The sequence below is a fragment of the Aulostomus chinensis genome, chromosome 22, assembly GCF_037954235.1.
Source record: "Aulostomus chinensis isolate RoL2024-O1b breed Wild chromosome 22, RoL_Achi_v1.0, whole genome shotgun sequence".
Classification (NCBI taxonomy): Eukaryota; Metazoa; Chordata; class Actinopteri; order Syngnathiformes; family Aulostomidae; genus Aulostomus; species Aulostomus chinensis.
The window spans coordinates 5,093,442-5,112,986 of record NC_141341.1 but is presented as its reverse complement, the minus strand read 5'-3'; the positions used below and the strand labels follow the sequence as shown (position 1 = coordinate 5,112,986).

The 19,545-nt window shown below is 44.0% G+C and overlaps 1 protein-coding gene across 3 annotated transcripts in view; it reads left to right on the top strand.

The window, feature by feature from the left end:
- Positions 1-19,545, top strand: part of gabbr2 (gamma-aminobutyric acid (GABA) B receptor, 2) — a 198,685-nt gene that overhangs the window by 11,031 nt on the left and 168,109 nt on the right. The window contains exon 1 of one of the 3 annotated variants that reach the window (XM_086193819.1): positions 358-1,002. The exons of the other annotated variants lie outside the window; for them this stretch is intronic. Within the exon in view, the coding sequence (XP_086049945.1) occupies positions 688-1,002 (315 nt within the window). The 5' untranslated portion in view covers positions 358-687. Of the gene's footprint in view, positions 1-357; positions 1,003-19,545 lie in introns of those variants that run through there. 3 annotated transcript variants of the gene reach the window in all.

The window sequence follows — 19,545 nt, the reverse complement described above, 5'->3', positions numbered from 1 at the left end:
CCAGCGCTTCTCTGACGCACCATCGGAGATGAGCATCCCAGTCCCACCGGCTGTCAAGACAGACTCCCTCGACCTCCCCCCCTCGGACCTCCGCGGACACCTTCTCAACTCTATTTGTTACTAGTCCTCTTCCACCTTTGTGTCATCATTCATCCGCCAGATTCAGCAGCACTGCGCTTGGCAGGGACGCCCACAGTTGCCGTCTCTTGGCTGGGAATTTACTTGGGAGGTGAATCTGAATTCAACTGTCAGCGAGAGTGATTGATCCCTGTCTTCACCCTTGGTGGTCTTATTCATCTGTTTTGAGGAGGGGAGGGGGGTGGGCATCCTACAGGACGTTCTTATAAGTGGTACGAATTAAAGGTGAGGAGAGAGAAGGGGGGGATGCTGTTTTGACTGGGGATCGCTTGGATGACGGAGATCGAGAAGCATCCTCTGCAACGCCGATCTTGGAATATTCTCACAGGGGTGCTGTTCTAGAAGTAGCCCGACATTTTTCTCAGTTTGCAGCATTAATCCAAATAACCAGTTTCCCCCCACTGCGGGGGCTGCTGCGGCTTTCCTGTCGGCTCTGTTTTGACGTTTCCCTAACGGACGGGCAGCTGAACATCCCGAACCAGCCCGAATCTGCGATGCCCAAACAGTGAGAGCACGGCGGGATCTCGTTTGGTCACCTTGCACGGTAGCATGGTCCCAGCCCGGAGGGACTGCAGCGGCTGGGAGATGTTCCTCCCGACGGGATGCCTGCTCCTCTCTGTTTTGCTATTTCACCCGGCGCTGGCCAAGGTGTGCAACGACCGCACCAAGCACGGACAGGACAACAGCTGGTTCTCCAGGGACGGGGAGAATTTGCCCATCATGGTTCTTATGCCCATGAACGAATCGGCCCTGATGAGCAGCATCAGCCAGGGCATCGAGCCCGCGGTCCAACTGGCCATACAGCACATGCGAGAGTCCAGGAAGTACTCCTTCTCACTTATCACCAAAATCTATGACACCGAGGTAAACAAGCAGAATAATTCTAACCACCAAGCAGCTGCTGGTTTGGTTGGTTGGTGTGTGTGTGTGTGTGTGTGTGTGTGTTGTTGTTTTGTTTTTTTAAATAGTTGTGTCTTGTGTGTCTGTGCATGCGCGTTTTGATGCGCGCGCAAGCGTGTGTTTGTGGCGCGCGCATTGCCCCGCAGCGCTCCTGCATGGGGGGGGGGGGGGGGGGGACGGACGGACGGTGTTTGGATATCTACGCAGGTTCGTTGTTCGAGAGCGCGTTTTCATTGCGCAAAGCTGTGGTTTCCCTCCTCAATGACATCATGGCTTAATTCCCAGCGTCTTCTTCCGTCTCTGTTGATGATTCTAAACGCAGCCTGGCTGACAGGCACTGGCTTCCCCACTACACACTTAATTCGGTCTTCTTTTTTATGTTTTATTTCCCCCCCTTTCATATCAAGCTGATTTTGTGCCATGAAGATTTTTTCAGTCACGAATCCTTAGAACTATTTAAGGGCTTGTGTCCACCGGTGCCTGAAGATGGCGTAATTGGACGCACGATTTCCCCTTCCTCTTTTTTTTTTTTTTTTTTTTTAATAGGAGCTGAATCTCTCAGCTCCAAATTGAGATCTTTTAATTTGATTGTATCAGCTATAATGGCTACCACTCCAGTTGAAGTCCCCTGTCACATCTCTGCAAGACGTGTAGACACATCCTCCATAATATTCAGTCAACACTTATTAGCTTGGACTTTATTGAGAAATATATGAGTACTTTTTTTTTTTTTTTTAAAGAGCGGAATGAAGCTGCTGCCTCACTCTGCTGGAACACAACCTTACATCCCTTCTCTTGCATTCGTTGAATCAGTCTTATTTCTACTGTAAATCATCCCTGGTGTGCTTCGTAGTACCAGTATTTCCTTTTAGTTGTCCTGTCGAGCTGGTATACAGTATGCTGTACGTGCCCAGGTGTGTGAAAGAGTACACAAATCTCTGTTGACAGAGGTAAGCCCTCAAAGGCCGCATGGGCTCAGACCACAGGATTAATATGCTCTTATGAGAGTTATGATTTTTTTTCTCTGTCTATTCCCTGGGTGAGGAAAGATGAGCTGGAAGCAGGAGGTCAGTGGGCCATCCTGACATCCGCTCACTGGGAATGTCTGATAGTGATGCCCGGGTTCTAATACTGGCAATCAATGGGAACTCATGAGACCGGTGTTATTTGATGACTTTGTGGTCAAAGGCTGAACTCTGTATCACACTGCCAATCCCGCGGTATTTAATATTTCATCGCAGGGGAGCCATCTAAAAGCGCGTTTTTGGAAATGTCAAAATGAAAATATCCCCCGCCCTGTATACTAAATCGCTCGCAACAACGCACGGATGCAGAATTCTTTATTCCATCTATGCACTCTTTAGTGTGATAAATAAATGTTATTGGAGAACGCAGCCCAGAGGTTTCCTGTTAGCCCCAGTTTTAATAACTAAGAATAAGAACCCTGCCAACAGCTCCTAGTATATTTACAAGAAATCATCCAGCACAGCTGGCGTGGTTAAAGTCAACAAGGGAGCACCAGCGGCACTCTGATCTGCAAATGACAATAAATTACTGCACCTGAATATAGTTGTTGTGTATTTACAGAGAATAATAAAGACTCTAGCAGGAAAAACATGATTTCAATAACATCTTAAGAGCAGAATGGGTTATTGTTTGTGTGAAGTATTTGAAACACTCTTGAGGATGTGCAGGTGGTGGAGACCTTTGCCTCTTATTGCTGTGACTGAATTGCCTTCGGAGCCTCTGACATGCTGATGAGAGCAATAATGTGACATGGCGATGCCTGTGCAGTTTTTACACATGCGTGTGTTCATAATGTTCGTTATCGCAACATCTTTTACCAGAATAAAAGTTCACTCGCATGCAAAAAAAAAAAAAAAAAAAAAAAAGCTCGGCCACATACCAAAACAATACATGCATCAGTGTGTTCACTGCAGCTTGTAGCAGGCCAAGTGTGTGCTTGTGTGGTGTTTGTACATGTGTGTATGTGGGCACTGGGATTTAGCCTGGCAGATGTAAGTAATCAGTCCCTGAACAGAGGCTCTTTATCCCTTTATCCCCTGTTGGTGAAGCTATGGGTTGACTGAGCAGGCCCAGTCCATCCCTGGTGGTGTGGGGCTGGTGATGGTGAGGCACCGGGGGGGGGGGGGGGGGGGGGGGGGCTGTCCCATCATAAAAAAGACAAAGAGCCGAGGAAGTGTGGTCAGAAGGTTGTCGGTTTGAGGTTTGCAGCAGGCTGAATCAGTTGCAGAGTACAATGCATCTTTAAAAAAATAAAGAAAAACAAAACAAAAAAAAACACCAGATCTTTTGCAGGTAGAAAGAAGCAGGATGGATTATATCAACTGGGAGGCTTAGTGCTGGAGCTGGAGTTGGTCCTCCACCGCAGCTCTAGATGTGTGAGTGTGGGTTTTAGTGTAACCGAGGACTGATACTGTAGCTCTGCAGGCTTAGAGGATCAAAGCCTCGGAGAGGAAAGGAAGCACTGGAAGAGGATGGAAGGGAGACTTTGGGCAGTGAGAGCGTTCTAGGCTAAGCTACGCTAGTTCACCAGCTTATAGGATGTGTGACAGGCCCTGGAGAGGAGCCACTCAGGGAAAGATCCTCTCATAGCAGAATAGTTAGTCATAATATTAACTAGTTTGTATTATTTTGAACAGTGATTTTTTTTTTTTAAAGAATGTAATTTTGTTTTCAGCTTCAAATCATATTACATACTAATGTGAAGCTCCCAAATCAAAAAGGAAAAGGTCTCTGCCACACACACGAGATTGAGGTTGCAGTACTTAAAAAAATGCTGATTGCACTTGTGAAATGTGGATTAGCATTCATGCATACGCTTGATCCTATAAAAGCCTGCTAGCGCTATCTACATTTGGCATGGTGCGGGAGAAGTTTGACTCTGTGACTTCTCGGGAGCCCCGGTGGACTGGATGTGGACCACGTTTGGAAGCGTATAAGAGGCCACATCTGGCCCCTGTACAGATTTGAAGGTACTGCAAAACGTATGATGTTATGCCTGCATAGGGTTCTCCACACCTTCCAAATGGTATCTTTAGGGCAGATTAAGTCCATCATTGACTTACAAATGAGGTCCACATCCATTCCAAAGACTGTTTGCTGTTATGGAGGTGGGGTCTGTTCATCACGGGACTAAGACACAAGCACTGTAACTGAGCTGTGCTAGTGGAGTGTGTGTTGCATGACAGGCGGGGTCATGGTTGTGACGTCATAAAAGATTTAAGCCTCTTATAAGAGTATGTCATGACTACAGCGGCCCCACCCCTTTAGCTCTTGTGTCACCCATTTTCTGAGGGGCTGGTCTGTAGTGGGGGATGTCGCCACGCCTTCTCGACAACATCTGTCTTTGATCTCTGGGTTCTTTCTGCCATCTCAGTCATATGGCTCTCATCTTAGACCCCAGACTTCAAATTTGGCACGGCACTTCCGTGGGGCACAAAGTCAACATGCAAAGTTTGACGTCGCTCGGACGGACGGTGGAGTTAGTCGAGTCGCAGACACGCAGAAGTATTTTGCTTTATTCATAAAAGGAGAAAAGATGAAAAGAAGCAGCAGAGCCAGAGATTGGGGGGGGGGGGGGGGGCGGGGGAGGAGGAACACCCAGTCAGTAAAAAACAAAATGTCATTACACCTCCCAAAACGAGGTTTAAACAATGTCAGTCATAGAGCTGTCTGTTTAAAAAAAAAAAAAAAAATCAAGTTGTCAAACGTTCAAACTAACGTATTACTTTAATTTAACTGCAGCCCATACATTTGGAATGTGTGTTGAATAATTTATGTAGTTTCATTACACTGCAGTACCTCAGTTATGTGTGTCTCGGTAGCCCCCCCCCCCCCTTCCCCGTTGCGTTAACCAAGAGAACAATGGCCTTATTTTCTGAGATGACAACAAGGCAGGCAGTAAACATGAATGAGGGTCTTTTACCCCCCCCCCCCCCAAATTGTCTACACCGCCTCTGAGTTTGATATCCAGTAAAAACTCTGAAGTTGTTTGTCAAGTGTGACCGGTTGTTAAGCATCTGGGGGGGGGGGGTAGAAATTGATAACTTGATATCACCTATGAGAATAAGGGATCAGTCCATGTGAGGGAAAATGGTGCCCTCTTGCCAGCTTGTTTCCTATATTCCAGCAGTCAGAGGAGTACACAGGTATTTTTAAAAGGCTGATCAATACAACCACAAAGACACACAGTCTACTTTCAGAGATGCGGATCTTGTCCATGTACAATGCAATGGATACAGCGCGTCGATGGGTATTTATAGTATCGGACTGTCCATCCATGTAATACCATGTACCTCCTGAGACCATGTTGGCAGTGAGTTCCGGAGATGCTGCAGGCTGATATAAACTGCATCCCCGCTGTCCTCTGAGGAACATGCAACATGTTACATATGTGGACATGCTGGCACTCGTCTCAGGAGGAAGGACCCCCTCCACTGAGCATGTGGTATGTACACATTTTTGCAAGTTCAGTGTTCTGTGAAAAAGGGTTTAGGTCAGAGGCTGCGAGGTGAGGGTCTCAGTGGTGAGAGTAAGCTCAAGGGTGACGATTGTTGAAGTTTTTATTAGTTGCTTTCATTTGAGGGAGGAAGTCACATGATCAACAGCGGGATTCCGCAGGATATCTGAAAACCTAATGAGCAGATTTTGAAACATCACGGGAACACGTGAGCAACGTTTGGAAGCGGTCCGGATCAAACAGTAGATCCTGGATCCTGAATGGCCCGCAGGAGTCATGGGTCTATCAGTCCTATTTCACGAGGAGATTTCATTCCAATTCCTAGAGACTCTGTGAAAAGCTTGAAAACGGCATTCTGCCTTCTGGAAATCCTCTGGCTCGTGTCCTGGAACAGTAGACCGGTTTTCTATATAATGCTCGACATGAAAATTCGATGAGAGAATGTATTTTTAATGAGGGCATAAACTCCTGGAGACGGTATGGATCGTGTTCTGGATCAGTGGTCTGGAAGAGCTATTTTTGGGCTATTGGGTGGAAAATTTATGAACAGATTTTGATGAAATTATATTCTGTATCCACGTAGCCTCTTTGGCAGAGCTCTCTGAGTGCTCTTGACTTATATATTAAACCAGAGAAGTTATCCCTTCTGATTCTCGCACTTGTGCCTGAAAACCATCTGACACCGGGCCAAATGAACCGGCCCCTCTGCACGTCTCACATATGTCAGGGTCTCACGCAGCACGACACATATTATCTAAATATCTGACATCTATTCAACACTGTAGCGGCGACCCAGGAGGGGTCAGAAATGATTGCCTGTCACTGCCCCTAGGAGAGGGTGAATATGCAAGGATAGTAGGGGAATGCAGCGTGTGACAGGCCGACTGCTCTCCAGGCATACAGAAAGTGCTGAGTGTGGCTGTATCCACTGACCCAACACAGATAGTGGGGATCAATGTGCAGCAGCCCTTCTCATAGAATGAACAGGATCTCAGGGGAGACTCGGGGAGATAGCGGGGGAGAGAGAGAAAGAGAGAGAGAGAGAGAGATGTGTAGGGCTATGAGATGGAGATACCGAAATTGGATTATATCATCTTCTTTGCAGGAAGAGGAAATGACCAGCCTCTTAATTCTTATTGGAGCGTAATGTAATGCCAGTGGCGTTGTTTCTCTGAGGCTACATACTTTAATGGCCATGTGGAAAAAAAGCAATTACAGTATGCAAAAGGGTATTAGATCAGTAAAAGGCTCCAAAGATTTATGTTGATATCATTTACAGGTTGATGAGAGTTTTGTGTTTGTATGACTTTAGTGTCGTCGTCCCCCCCCCCCACTCCGAATCATGCAGAATTAGAGGAGTCTAAATGAATCTCAGTGTTAATTGCTGACCTTTAGTTGGAGTCAAGCATCCTGCAGGGTTCAAGCAAGAAAACCACAAACATGAACTTTCCTAATAAAAGAGACCTTGAGGCTGGTGGCGTCATAACACAAATGGCGACGCACGAGGAAAAGACAGCACGTACCTGCACGTACGCACACACATTGTACATTGCATGCAAACGCATCACTGCACACACAGATCTGCCCCCCCCCCCACACACACACACACACACATACATGCACACATATGGTCGTGGCTGTTTTCAGTTGGCACCCCTGCAGCACTGCCTGAGGTCAGGACAATGTGGTCAGTTGAGAAATGTTGTTCAGTTCCAGTAAAAATGGAGTCACCAGATTGTTTTTGTTATCATCCGTCACTATGAGGCGTAGAAAAAAAAACAACCTTCAGTGCAATATCTTTATCACTCATTGGTACACACTATTTTTTTTGGAAAACTTTTTCCATCATGCAGCTCATTAATTCAGTGCTCTCTTGAATTCACCCTTTTCATTACATTTTTTTTTTAGATGAAGAAAAGCCTTTCCAAAGTGTATTTTTTATGTATTTTTTTTCCTGTGATGCCAAATTTGCGTCAAAGTCAATGGGAAGGCAGACATTTTCTGCTTTACACTTCCCAGTTATTTACAAGTACCTGTAGCCATCCTTTGACCACCGACGGATATGAAAACTTGTCTCGATAATACGAACCTGATAATTTTGCATCTAAAGTCAGGATTATGTGATGTAAAGTCATAATTATTGCTAACATTGTTTTCGATTATTATTGATTTGCTTTTGGAATATTTGATTATCTTTTATTTTCTTGAGTTAACATCATGCATGCTCTTTTGACTGTTTTTTTTGTTTGTTTTTTTTCAGAGGAGACACAATTAAAGTTTGACTGCTCTTCCTTTCCGTTACTTAAGTTTATACCAAGGAACATATTTTTCTATATGTGTTAATAACACAGTGCGTTATTCGGTGTAATGTTCTCCTTTCAAGAACTCAAATGGTTAGTTTAAGTGTGGAAAAAACAAATTAGCCCTGTGGCTTTTCTCGACAGAGCACCTTACATTTGCCTGCGGGACATTAGACTGTGTCTGACTGAGTCTCATTGATTGTGTTGGTATGTTGCTCATACGGTGGAGAGACAGAGGTTTTGGCATCATCCCTCGTCTGCGCAGTTGCCCTGTAGGATGACCCGACCAAGTCAAGGGCTAATCGCATGAGATGGGCAGCGGCTGGAGTCCATTTCTAAAGCACCTTAAGCAAGTCCTGTTGGTAGCTTGCAAAGCAGTTAGAATGTGCATCTGAGCATGAGTGCTGCAGGAGGTTGATAAAGGATGCAAAATAGTCTGTAAGTTGGGTGTGTGGGTGGAGGTGCGTACGTGAATGTTATTCCTTGAGATGGGCCCAATCACCCCTCACTGATATCCTAACACAAGGCCTGGAGAATGTTTATGTGTGCGTAACCCTACAATGAAAAGGCCAAGGGACGGGAGCTCTAGGAGGGTCACAAATTTCGCCTCTGGTTGGATTGAGGCTATGTTGGTCGAACTTCATGGTGGTTATGGCATTTTTTGCACCCTTGAAATTCAGAGCTGTCTACCCTACCACACGCAATGTCTAATTTATTTAAACAATTGTAGCCAAGCTGCAAATCTTGTGTCAGCATGCTAATTACTGCTAGCTAGCCAGCTACCCACTCTTGTTTTATGCCTCTGCAGTTGGCACAGGCTCATTCTTCCAGTATGTGTTGTACATCTTTATGTTGATTCTGTGGTTAAATGGACAGAGGGACAAAGGTCCCAGAGGTCAGGAGAGGAGGGTGAAGTTGTTTTTTTTTAAATTTTTTTTATGCCAAACCTCAGTTCTTTGTATTTGTATAAATCTGAGAATTCAGTATGATTTGATTCGCATATGTTTCGAAAGTGCTGATCTTGAATTAAACGGTTTAAATTTAGATTCTATAGTTGTTCAAGCTACGCAGTTTGCTTTCAAATAAGTTGTATTTGTCAGTTCAGATCACAAGAGGGAATTTGACACAGTGTTTTTTGGTGACGTTTTCGTTGTCAATCATGTCGCCCTGAAAACATTCTTATCCATGCCCACTGCTGGCTTTCTAATCGCCCTGTGTGAACAATGTGCTTCCGACGTGATCTGAAGACAACATCAGATTTGTACTACTGTCACTGAGTTGACACCAGAACGTAGTGAAGCAGGGAGCTGTCTGCCACTTGCATTAAACAAACAGTTAGCCTGTAATTCACATGGCTGTGCTGCGGCGCTGAGGGACAGACACCCACTGGGAAATCACTCAGGAGATAGAAAAGAGGTGGGGGGGATGGGTGAAGAGGTGACAGAGGCACGAGGAGGTGGAAGAACACAGGGACGTTCACAGGACCAGATAGGGTTGGTGGAGGAGAGAGAAAGGCGCTTGGCTGATTCGACAGAACACTGAAAATGTTATTTTAGAGCGGGGATGGGTCGAGCTTTTGAACAAAGTTGTGTCTTTTCAAGAAATACAGTAGTTCCTTGTTTTATTGGCAGCTGCGACACGTTTCTACCATTAAAAGTAGCTTACAACAGATTTTTTTTGGCGGGAGGCAGCAATAGAATGTGTTACTGCTGGAATGTGATGTTGACATTTCCATCTACTACACCTGCTCTATATGTAAATATGACAGTCATTTACCCACATAAATATGTTTAATTGGAGCTGAGTTATTGGAAGTGGTATGAAAGTAAGTGGGTTTAAATTCATAACTGAATAACTCAGTGAATATGGAAACAGCTGCAAAAAAAAAAAAGTGTGAATTGTGGTTGACTGAAAGAAAGTTCATCTTAAACTGTTTTGATCATAGATTTAACACTTTACCTTTTATCTATTTTAAACAGTCTGATGACCTGGTTTCACATTTTCTTGACCTTTTCAATGGGCAAAATGCATCAATCGATTGTGAAAATGATCGATCGTTGCTTGGGCGTGTTTACATCAAATTCGCGTTAAGTCAAGAGTTGAGATGAGAGTGAAAATTTCTCAGCTGCCACATTAAGGGCAACTCAGTCGGTGTGGCAGCTGCTGGATTTGAAGGCTTTATTGTGCTGTGCAGAAATAAACACCAGTGTGATACGCCTCTTAGTCTCTACCTGGTGCTGTCAATTAGAATAAATTAAAGCACGATAAAAATGAAACCAATGAGAGCACACTTATAAACACACCCACACGTTCATGTCCACTCACCACTCTCATACTTCCATTCGTAATGGAATAAGAAAATGAGTGTGCTGCTGGTGCATTAAGCTGCCATTGATCCCCAGCCAAGCCATTTGCACAGACAATTCACCCAGTGGATGTTTAGTCGCTGCTTTTGCTTGTTTAGCTGCAAACTACTGAAGATAAATTGAACTCCAAACTGCAGCGTGAGCGTAATGATTCTTTCAGTATTTTTGTTTGGCTTGGTAAATGGTTTGCAGTCTGTTTACTGAACTCATTTTTCTGCAGATAAGATGCAGGAGGATGTGTGTTTGTGTGCTTATGGTTACCAATCCCAAGGGAGGTGCCCTGCTGGTTGCATGTCTGGAGACTTTCCATCACTAAAATTCTGAATAGAAAAGAGACACAAGCACAGCAAGAAAGAGGCTTTATCTGAGAGATGGGATTCAAATGTTTAAAATTGCTTCCTTTTTGAATGTTTCACCTGTAAACAAAACACTATGAGTTGGCCAGAAGACTTTCTTTCGCTTTTCACTCCATCATCTTCTCCTCCTTTCACCCCTCCTTTTTCACCCCACCCCTCCTCACACACTCACGCCCTCTCACATTCATGCCTCTCCCTCTCCTGGGAGTGGACAGAAATGATGGGATTAGCGGTGAAAGGGTGTGCTGCCATCATTAGTGATTGGACCAATACCGCTTGCATGTTTCTGTTAGTCACTCTCAGGAGGAGTCACTCTCTCAAAGAGCAGCAGGGAGCAACAAGCAGAAAGAGTCTCTCCTGTAATTACATTAAAGCTCATATCATTCTTAGATCCCACCCTCTCAAAAATAGAGGAGCCACTATTTCTCCTGGGAATGGTTGTGTGTTAACATGAGTACGTAAATGCAAGCCTTGAATATGTCCACACACAGTATTTGTCGGGAGGCCCTTGGATCTATGTGCCCGTGTGAGTCTGGTAGCATGCAATATGGATGATTATGTGCATCCTTTCCCCGAGGGTCAGTGGCACTTAACACTGGCCCCCAGAGGGCAAGCTTGTTGTCATGGCCACAGCTGGGACATGTGGACTCGGGCAGGTGCCTCCATCTTTCTCATCGTGACATGCACCTACATCTGCACGCACTTTTTTCCAGTGATCTTTGCTTCTCCCATCTGGCTGCTGCCCAGTTTAACCAGGTTTTGGAGCAAAAGTAACAATATTGCAGGTGTCTCTGTCCTTGCTGCTTTCCCTCGGGGGGGTTTGGCAAGTTCACTGAGTTTGGACTGCATCAGTAGAAGAGGGAAATACAAGGATCTCTCTGTGCTCAGATGCGTTCTGATGGAGCATGTTTAGGCTCGAGCTAGCCAAATTATACTATAACAGCCATGTATGGTCACATCTACTCATTCCTTAGCCTTTGTTGTGTGTGATAATGGAAGAATGTCTGTCCAGTTTGTTTATCTGGAGAGAAATGCTGAGCAGAGGCAGTGATCACATGGTTTCAGTGACTCCAAGGAGCAGTGGTGTCAAAGGTTCTGAAAATCAGCACTCAAACATGGTTGCGTTCCCAAAGTACCACTCGACTACAGGCAATCCTACTGAGGTTAAAAATATTCAAGTAAAAGGTCAAAATGACTTTTGAACACACTGATATTTAATGCATTGGATTCAACAATAGATCAATCTAGAAATCGAATAATCAGGGTCTTAGTTGTTTTTGTAATATACAGAGAAAGCAGGAATTCCGTCCCTTAAAAGTACCCAACATGTTAATGGGCCTGTGCGTAGGACCGCCAACATGGTAGGTGTCATTATATGCAGCTATGGATCAATTCCTCAATCTGGGTTCCGTCATCCCACCAGATTTAATCAAAATCCATCCTCAAATTTCAAACTTATTTCTGCTGGCAGACAAACTAACGCTGATGATCATGTTGCCTCCTTGGTGGAGATGATTAGTGTAAAATCCTCTGTAAGTCCTCGGCAAGCGTCTTTCCAGGCGCTGCTATGGACACTCATTCTTTTTGGGTGAACTGTGGCTTTAAGTAAAATCATAGACTTTAAAAAAAAAATAATGAGAGAAGTCTGAGTAGCCAACACAATATTTCTATTTCTTCTATTAAAATGTTTCTTTCACCCCTGTAAGCACACCTCCTCTGTTTTATGCACTGTTTTACACAAATGGACTGTAATTAAACTCTTGTGTTCATCTGATCCCTTTAGATTTTTGTTTGGTCAGTAAACCTTGTGATCCTTGTGATGGTTTCCCTCTGTTTCCGTGCTCTGACCTACCAGGAGAGCTCTGTGTTGTAACTGTTTTCATGTGTTTCTGGTACGTGGGCTCCAGCGTGCAGCTCTGTGCCCCAGCAGCCTGCGATACACATCGGACTTTGTCCATTTGCTGCTTGTTCCACTACCACTTCCCCATTTGTGATTGCTGGGGCCTGTTAGTGGAAAGCAGTTGGTGAGCCCATTGTGTGCCGAGAGCGATAACAGACATTAGAATCACAGATGTAACCCCCCCACCACACACACACACACACACACACACACACACACACACACACACACACTCCCACTCTCTGACACACTTCCTAAGTGCCAATGCACGGTAGCAGTGGTGTACAGTACACATCTGTCATGCCCACCCAAAGCAGGCAATCATGCCACATGCGATCACAAAAGGCTGCGCGATGATGATAAGAGATCATTTGCAACTGGGCTTTATCTGCTCTGACTCACTAATCTGTGTGTGTCTGCGCGCATGTGTGTTTTTGTGAAATAGATTACTTTTTTTTTCTGACGTCGTATCAGTAGAATTGTATGTTGTGTGGGGAAATAAAAGCAGTAACTCGCAGTAGCAGGTTGCATTTATTCCTGACTCCATTTGATAAACACACATACAATCAAATATCCACCCACTATCTTTTCAGCCATCACCTAGAGATGGTGCTCCACATGTAGTGATGAAGTCATCTCTCTTCACTTAATATGCCTCTAAACAAACTGCATTATGGGCTGGAGAGCAGAAATTGTGGCTTTATAGTTTTGTTAGCTGGCCTGCCACAGACTGCAGCTGATAGATGGGGTGGGGTCTTAATTGTAGGGACCTGCGGCTGCCTGTCTGCCTAATGAACTGTTACTGTAAGACTAGAACCCTTTATTGCCTTCAGTACAGGGAGAAGATGGTACGCTCATGAGTTGGCATAACGTCCTGTACCAATGTTTACGTGCACGTGCAAACATGACAAATCCCGCGTCCTCCTCATGATTAGGGTGACCAGATCCAGAAGAGGTGGGCGTGTGTGTGTGTGACACGATGATGCTTAAGGGTAGTGTAACACGTTTTTTTTCTAAATATATTTAGGTGGTAATTGTAGATTTTGTTTGTGAAAAAGCAAGCATGAAAGGAACGTGAAGAGTGAAAAGAAGCATGCAAAACTTGTGTACTCAGGGATACAAACTCTACAAATGGAGGTAAATATGTTTTTATTTCCACTTGGCCTTCATGTTTCTCAGCCATCTGGATCCATGTTATTAAATCAGTGTTAGCTCTTTTCTTTTCATCAAAATGCAGGAAGAGCATTGATTTTTTTTTTTTTGAGGCGGTAAAATAATTGACACATAGTACAAATAAATAACATTACCCAACACGCAATACACGCATTGATGATTTGAATTAAGAGAATTCTCTAACACTTTCAAGAAGGTGACTTAATCTGCGGTTCTGAGTGGGTGTTCCTGCTTTCGTGCAAGGAGAAATGCTGCAGCGGCCACCGCTGGAGCGGACGGAGGAGTGGAGGCTTTCCCGCTGTCATCACACGAGAACTCTTCGTGGTTTTATCTGATTTGTGAGCATCAAAAACAAGACATTAACATCCGTTTCTATTTAACTGATGTTGAAAGAAATGTAAAAAACTGATTGTAGTAGGAATGTGTAACAGTGATGGATGAGATCTATACGTCTTCCTCTTGTGGTTCAACATAATCAGTAGCTTCAGCTTCCACATTATTTTCCACCTCCGTACAAATGCACAAGTGTTTGCCAGAGAACAGCTCCAATTTTTTCACGCAGCCCAACCGTGTATTGATTTCATGGCTAAAACTGGATGATGGCAGAATGCCTGTTGTTTTGTTTTGTTTTTTTCCATTTGAGAAACATCCAAGAACAATTGATGCCATCCTTTTCCTTCTTAAAGTAACACTTCACCTTAAAATGTTTTTGGCCTTTCAGGTATTCACAAATAGGTGTCTTGAGCTCGTAAAGACGCCACCCCACCCCCACCCCCACCCCCGCATCACCTCTTCGTGACTCCAGAATGAAAGAGCCAGCTACATATTTTTAGCTTGAGGTTAACGATGACTGACTAACGACAGCAAAATAGTCCAAAAACATTCATCAACTCTCAAGCACATCATCCAGTATTGTTCTTAAATCTAAGCATTTGTGGATTACTGAACGCACAGCTGCATAAAGACATGGATTATACCAGACTATACCGGATGTTTTGCTAGCCATCAGTCTCCATTAGCTTGAAGCTGAATACACGTGGCTGGCTCTTCCTGCAATCTGGAGTCAAAAAGAAGTAATTTAAATGGGGAAAAATGCTGTTGTGAGCTCAAGAAACGTATTTGTGAGTACTTGAAAGGCAAAATACACATTTTATTCTCTTCAAATAACTTGATACTGTAAAACCAACTGCACATTTATTTCAGCACTTACCACCAGTTAAACCATATTATTTTCTCTTTATTTCTTCTACCACTTCTTTCACCTCACACATTTTCCATAATGCAATGTCTCATGGTCACAGTGGGATGCTTGAGGACTGCACACCAACAGATACTAGCCACCAGCTCCTCTGCCAGCCATCTTATATTAAGCGCTTTCATTATGTTTGAAATTCCAGGGTGAAAAAAGATCAGCTGGGGACAGAACGTCACCAGCCCTATTCACCGACTTCCATACAAGATGATAAGCAATGAAATCGCCCAGTTAGTGTACAGTATGTTGCACTGTTGCGGAGACAATAGAGTGACAGGCTGTTTGTCTTCAGAATGGCAGCGTTTTACAGTGAAACAAGAGCATCCTCCTTAGTATTGGTCCTGCTTTTTGTGCTGTGATGGTTATTAGGTGTTTGCAAGCTTTCATTACCTCAGTTGTCTGTGATTGATGTGTCCAATGAACGTCGAATGCCAGTTGGTCTGATGACACGTCTTGCTGTGGGAAGGAAGGATGCCTATCACGTTAATTCAATAGAAAACAGCCGGATAGTGAGTGAGATTTCATTATACCACGTACAGCAGATAATTCCAAGAGCCATCTGGGCTTTACTCCTTAGGCATATTCATAAGAACATTTATATTCACATAGACAGAGCTATCACCACTACTCTGATGCAATTGTAAACAAGTCATCTCACAGCCAGCATTTAGTTTTCGCTCTGACTGTACTAAAACCAATAAAATACTATCTTAATGTTGCAGCTTTTAGAGTGAAAAGTTTGCGTTAATGTCTGCACTCATCCAGAGATTTTATTTCCATTTTCCAGGCATTATAAATCAACTCCTCACATTAAGCTACAGTTCATGCTTCACTCCCCTGATTAGCATTCTTGTGGAACATTAGCAATTAGCATAGCCATTAAAACTAGGATTTCCTGCAGGGGGGAAAAAATAGGAAATGAGGCCAAAATGTATGTTTTAAGCCATCCCTTTTACATGTCTCTGCCTTCCCACGTTATTGCCTTGTTGAACAAACGTGTCCTTTGTCTTCTAATGTGTTTAAATAGTGTCAGACGAGGACATCAATTAGAGTTAGTGCCTTGCACATGTTGTACATTTATTCATGAGGTTGGTAAACCTGCTAATTGTATGTACAGGAGACATCCATCACGAGTGCTGTTGATTGGATTCATGTAAACACAACCAATGACATGGATGGATGAACACACACACACACACACACACACACACACACACACACACAGAAGAGCGGTGATCTGTGATCACCGATCCTCGTGCTCACCCAAAGGTATGCAGGCATGCATTGATGAGTTGTGATTGTGCGTTCTCTCAAAGATATCACTGAACTTGAAAAAGAATAAAACACACAATCATGGGGTTGTGTGCATGAATATTTAAAGGAGGTGTGTTAAACAATCCTCTCATGTTGACCTGTTGCTGGGCAGATTGATAAAAGACCATGCTTCATATTTACCAGATCACTGCTTTAAAGATATATGAATCAGAATTATACATGGTCCCTGGCGGTTGTTGGCAGCCTCCCTCTACATAAATATTATCCGTATACCCTGACTCTGGGCTGCTTTCGGCACTGTTGACTTGCTCTTGCACACAGGGGAGCTTCTATTGATTTTTAGAAGGCCTTCATTCTTGCGTCTCCAGCTCACTAGAATCACATTTTGAGGAGTGGGTCTTCCGTCTCTCACTGTGTGCTGCGACGTATCTCCCTTGTTCTGTGTGTGTGTGTGTGTGTGTGTGTTTGTGTGTGGGGGGTTCCCACCCAAACTTGCCCACCCTGCTTGTACCAAAGAAAAGTCAAGCCCCCCCCCGCCCCGCTAGCACATTCTCATTCACTCTTTCTACTAAATTATTAAATTCCTGCTTAATTGTGAGCCAGGTTTTTAACCCATACTGTCAATCAATTGGTTGTTGTGCCCAAACCAAACCAGAACTTAACCACAACTTCATCAAAACTATCTTATAATATTTCGTTTGGAGATTCTCGATGCCCAGGGCTGCACAGGCACACTGATTCCTCATGTTGTTGCAGATTTGTAGGATTGTGCATAGCTTTTTTTGGGGGGGGGGGGGTCATTTTATTGGCAAAGATGAATGTCTTTCTGCAGTGACATGTGGTGAAGTGGTTAGCAACGTTACCTCAGCAGGACGGGTGTGAACCCAACGGCCAGCCGTGACTCCTCTGTGTGGAATGCGCACATTCCTCCACAATCTAGGTTTGAGACTTTGGTTTGGCCGTAGGTGTGAACCTTCTGTCTCTCTACGTCAACCCTGAGATGGACAGGCAGCCTGTCCAGGGTGGAGCCCACCCCTCCCCCTGGGGTTGGCTGATCCTACCCAAGATACCCAACATATTGTAATTAAACTTAAAATAATGATTCTGTCCTTTTGACACATTAGTATAAATTGAGTTCTTCAGTATGGTGATTGATTTTACTTAAGATGCAACTGTAGTTTTAGAAACCTACTTTAGAATGCTGCTATTTGGCTCATCTCACAAGCTTTTCCTCATATTCTCTCCCGTTCAGTGAAACTTTTAGTTCCCACTATTCTACAGATTTCACTGTTACTTCATTTCACAAAGTGAAGAAGTAATCAAAGAATACTTGATGAAATACTGACACATTTTAAGAGGGCGTGCTTGAAGCAGGTTGCAGTAGCTCCTTTATTTTAATCACTTTACATCGTGTTTTATAACTGGGGAGACGTATAAAGGAATGGCATTGACAAATTGTCCCAAATTTTGCTGCTCTCATATTATCCGTGTTCTCCTCCCCCACACGATGGGGGAATCAGTGTTAGCTCGGTCGTTCCTCAAGGCAGAATATGTGACAAGGATGGCAAGGGACCGCGGGGTCATGACCATTCTTCTTTCTGTGATAGAGGGCAAATGTAAATGTCAGCTGTGTCTGAAAAAGAAAGCTCTGCTTGTGTCTGATGCTGCATGGACTAAGCCATAAGTGACAGATGGAGAAAGCGTTGCGAGCTACAATTTATGGAGGAAAAATGGTATCGTGAGGAAGGAGGAGGCTAGCAAAGACGGTATTATTAAAACCAGAGCAAGTACCTTTGTGTTCAGATTATAGGTATTCTTATCCTTTTGAGATTTTGGTGCCACAAACATTCATATGAAAACTGTTGCCAGATTTCCGTGCAGATTTCTGGTCGCCTGAGTTGTACTGATCAGTCATTCGGTGAAAAAGCTGCAGCAGACCTTAGTAGAGCTAAAAAGTCCGGCAGTGATCCATAAATAATTACTGTTGCGCAACATTTTGGTGATCACCATTTCAGAAAAACATTGCCTGTATGGATTTTTCAAAAAATCGATACAGATTCACAGAGCTAAAGTGCTTTTTTTTTTTTTTTCTTTTCTTTTTTCCCCTAATGTTACAAAATGACGACTTGAAGAAGAGAAATTATACCATCCATTTCTGCTCTATCATGATGAAATTCCTGCCTGGCTGTAGGAGAAGAAAAAAGGCTTTTGAAGTGTCACATGTCACATCTTTCTCCCATTACAACAAAGACAGACCATGAAAAACATTAGCGCCTGTTTAATTCCTTTATTCATGAGGTTAATTGAAATATTAACAGAGCTAGTTAGACGCTGGAGACCGAGTGATGCTCAACTCACCAAGGAAACAATGTTTTATTTACACATGGATTGCATCCCCTCATATCCAACATGATCATATCAGACAGGTTGTTTTTCACTTCTGTTATTTGTGTGTAAATGGAGTAAAAGAAGATTTTTTTTTTTTTTGACAGGAGGGGAGTCTCAGCTAGAACTGACTGCTAGTAGCACAGCCTGGCATGAATGACGTACGCGGCAGGAAAGTTGTGTGTGCTGAAAGTCAGACAGAACACCCCCGCATCTGGTGTGATTTGCAGAGACCTGCTTACACCTCTAAGGCGTGCAGCCTCATATTCATGTACCTACATTGCTGCATCCTCCAGTGTCAATATGTTAGTTTAATTGCACTGATATGTGTCTTGTACGTGTGCTTGTGTGCATGTGCGTGCCTTCAGGATAGTCATGTGGGGTTGCAGCTTGGGAGAGCGAGGAGGAACATGACAAGTGCTGAGCTTATTGCGGGGTATTCTCAGGCAGTTGGGGGGGGGGGGCAGGCAGGCAGGCCTGCAGAGGATTGGGGTAGGGAGACGGGGATGCTGGGAAGCCATGTGCTGCTTCTGTCACATGTCGCACTTGGCACAGTGGCGGGCAGGCGGCAGGCGGGCGAGGAAAACACCACCCACCGGGAACTGTGGGCGTGGGGGCAGGGTGAGCAGGATGGCTGTAGAGCTGGCGCTCCTTCCTCAGGCTTTTTCAAAGAGAAGAAATAAAACGCAGAGAGATAGATGTGCCACTAACAATCAGAGTTGTGGAACACTCGCTGTTTGTGTGCCACAGCAGCAGAGAGAGGGGATGCATACAGTACAGTATATACTCTAGGTACTATGTGGAGTAATCCAGATTGATAGCTGCAAATCCGTCAAATGTATTTGAAGTAAAATTATACTGTTACGTTTTGTGCAGCGATCCTTTGTGCTTTTTGGTTCACATTCCTTCACTTCCCTCCCTCTCAAGCTCTCACATTAGACGATTGTCATTAATTACATTATGCCTCCACATGAGCTGAAGTGTGCATTCATGCATTTGTTGTGTCACTCTAAAATT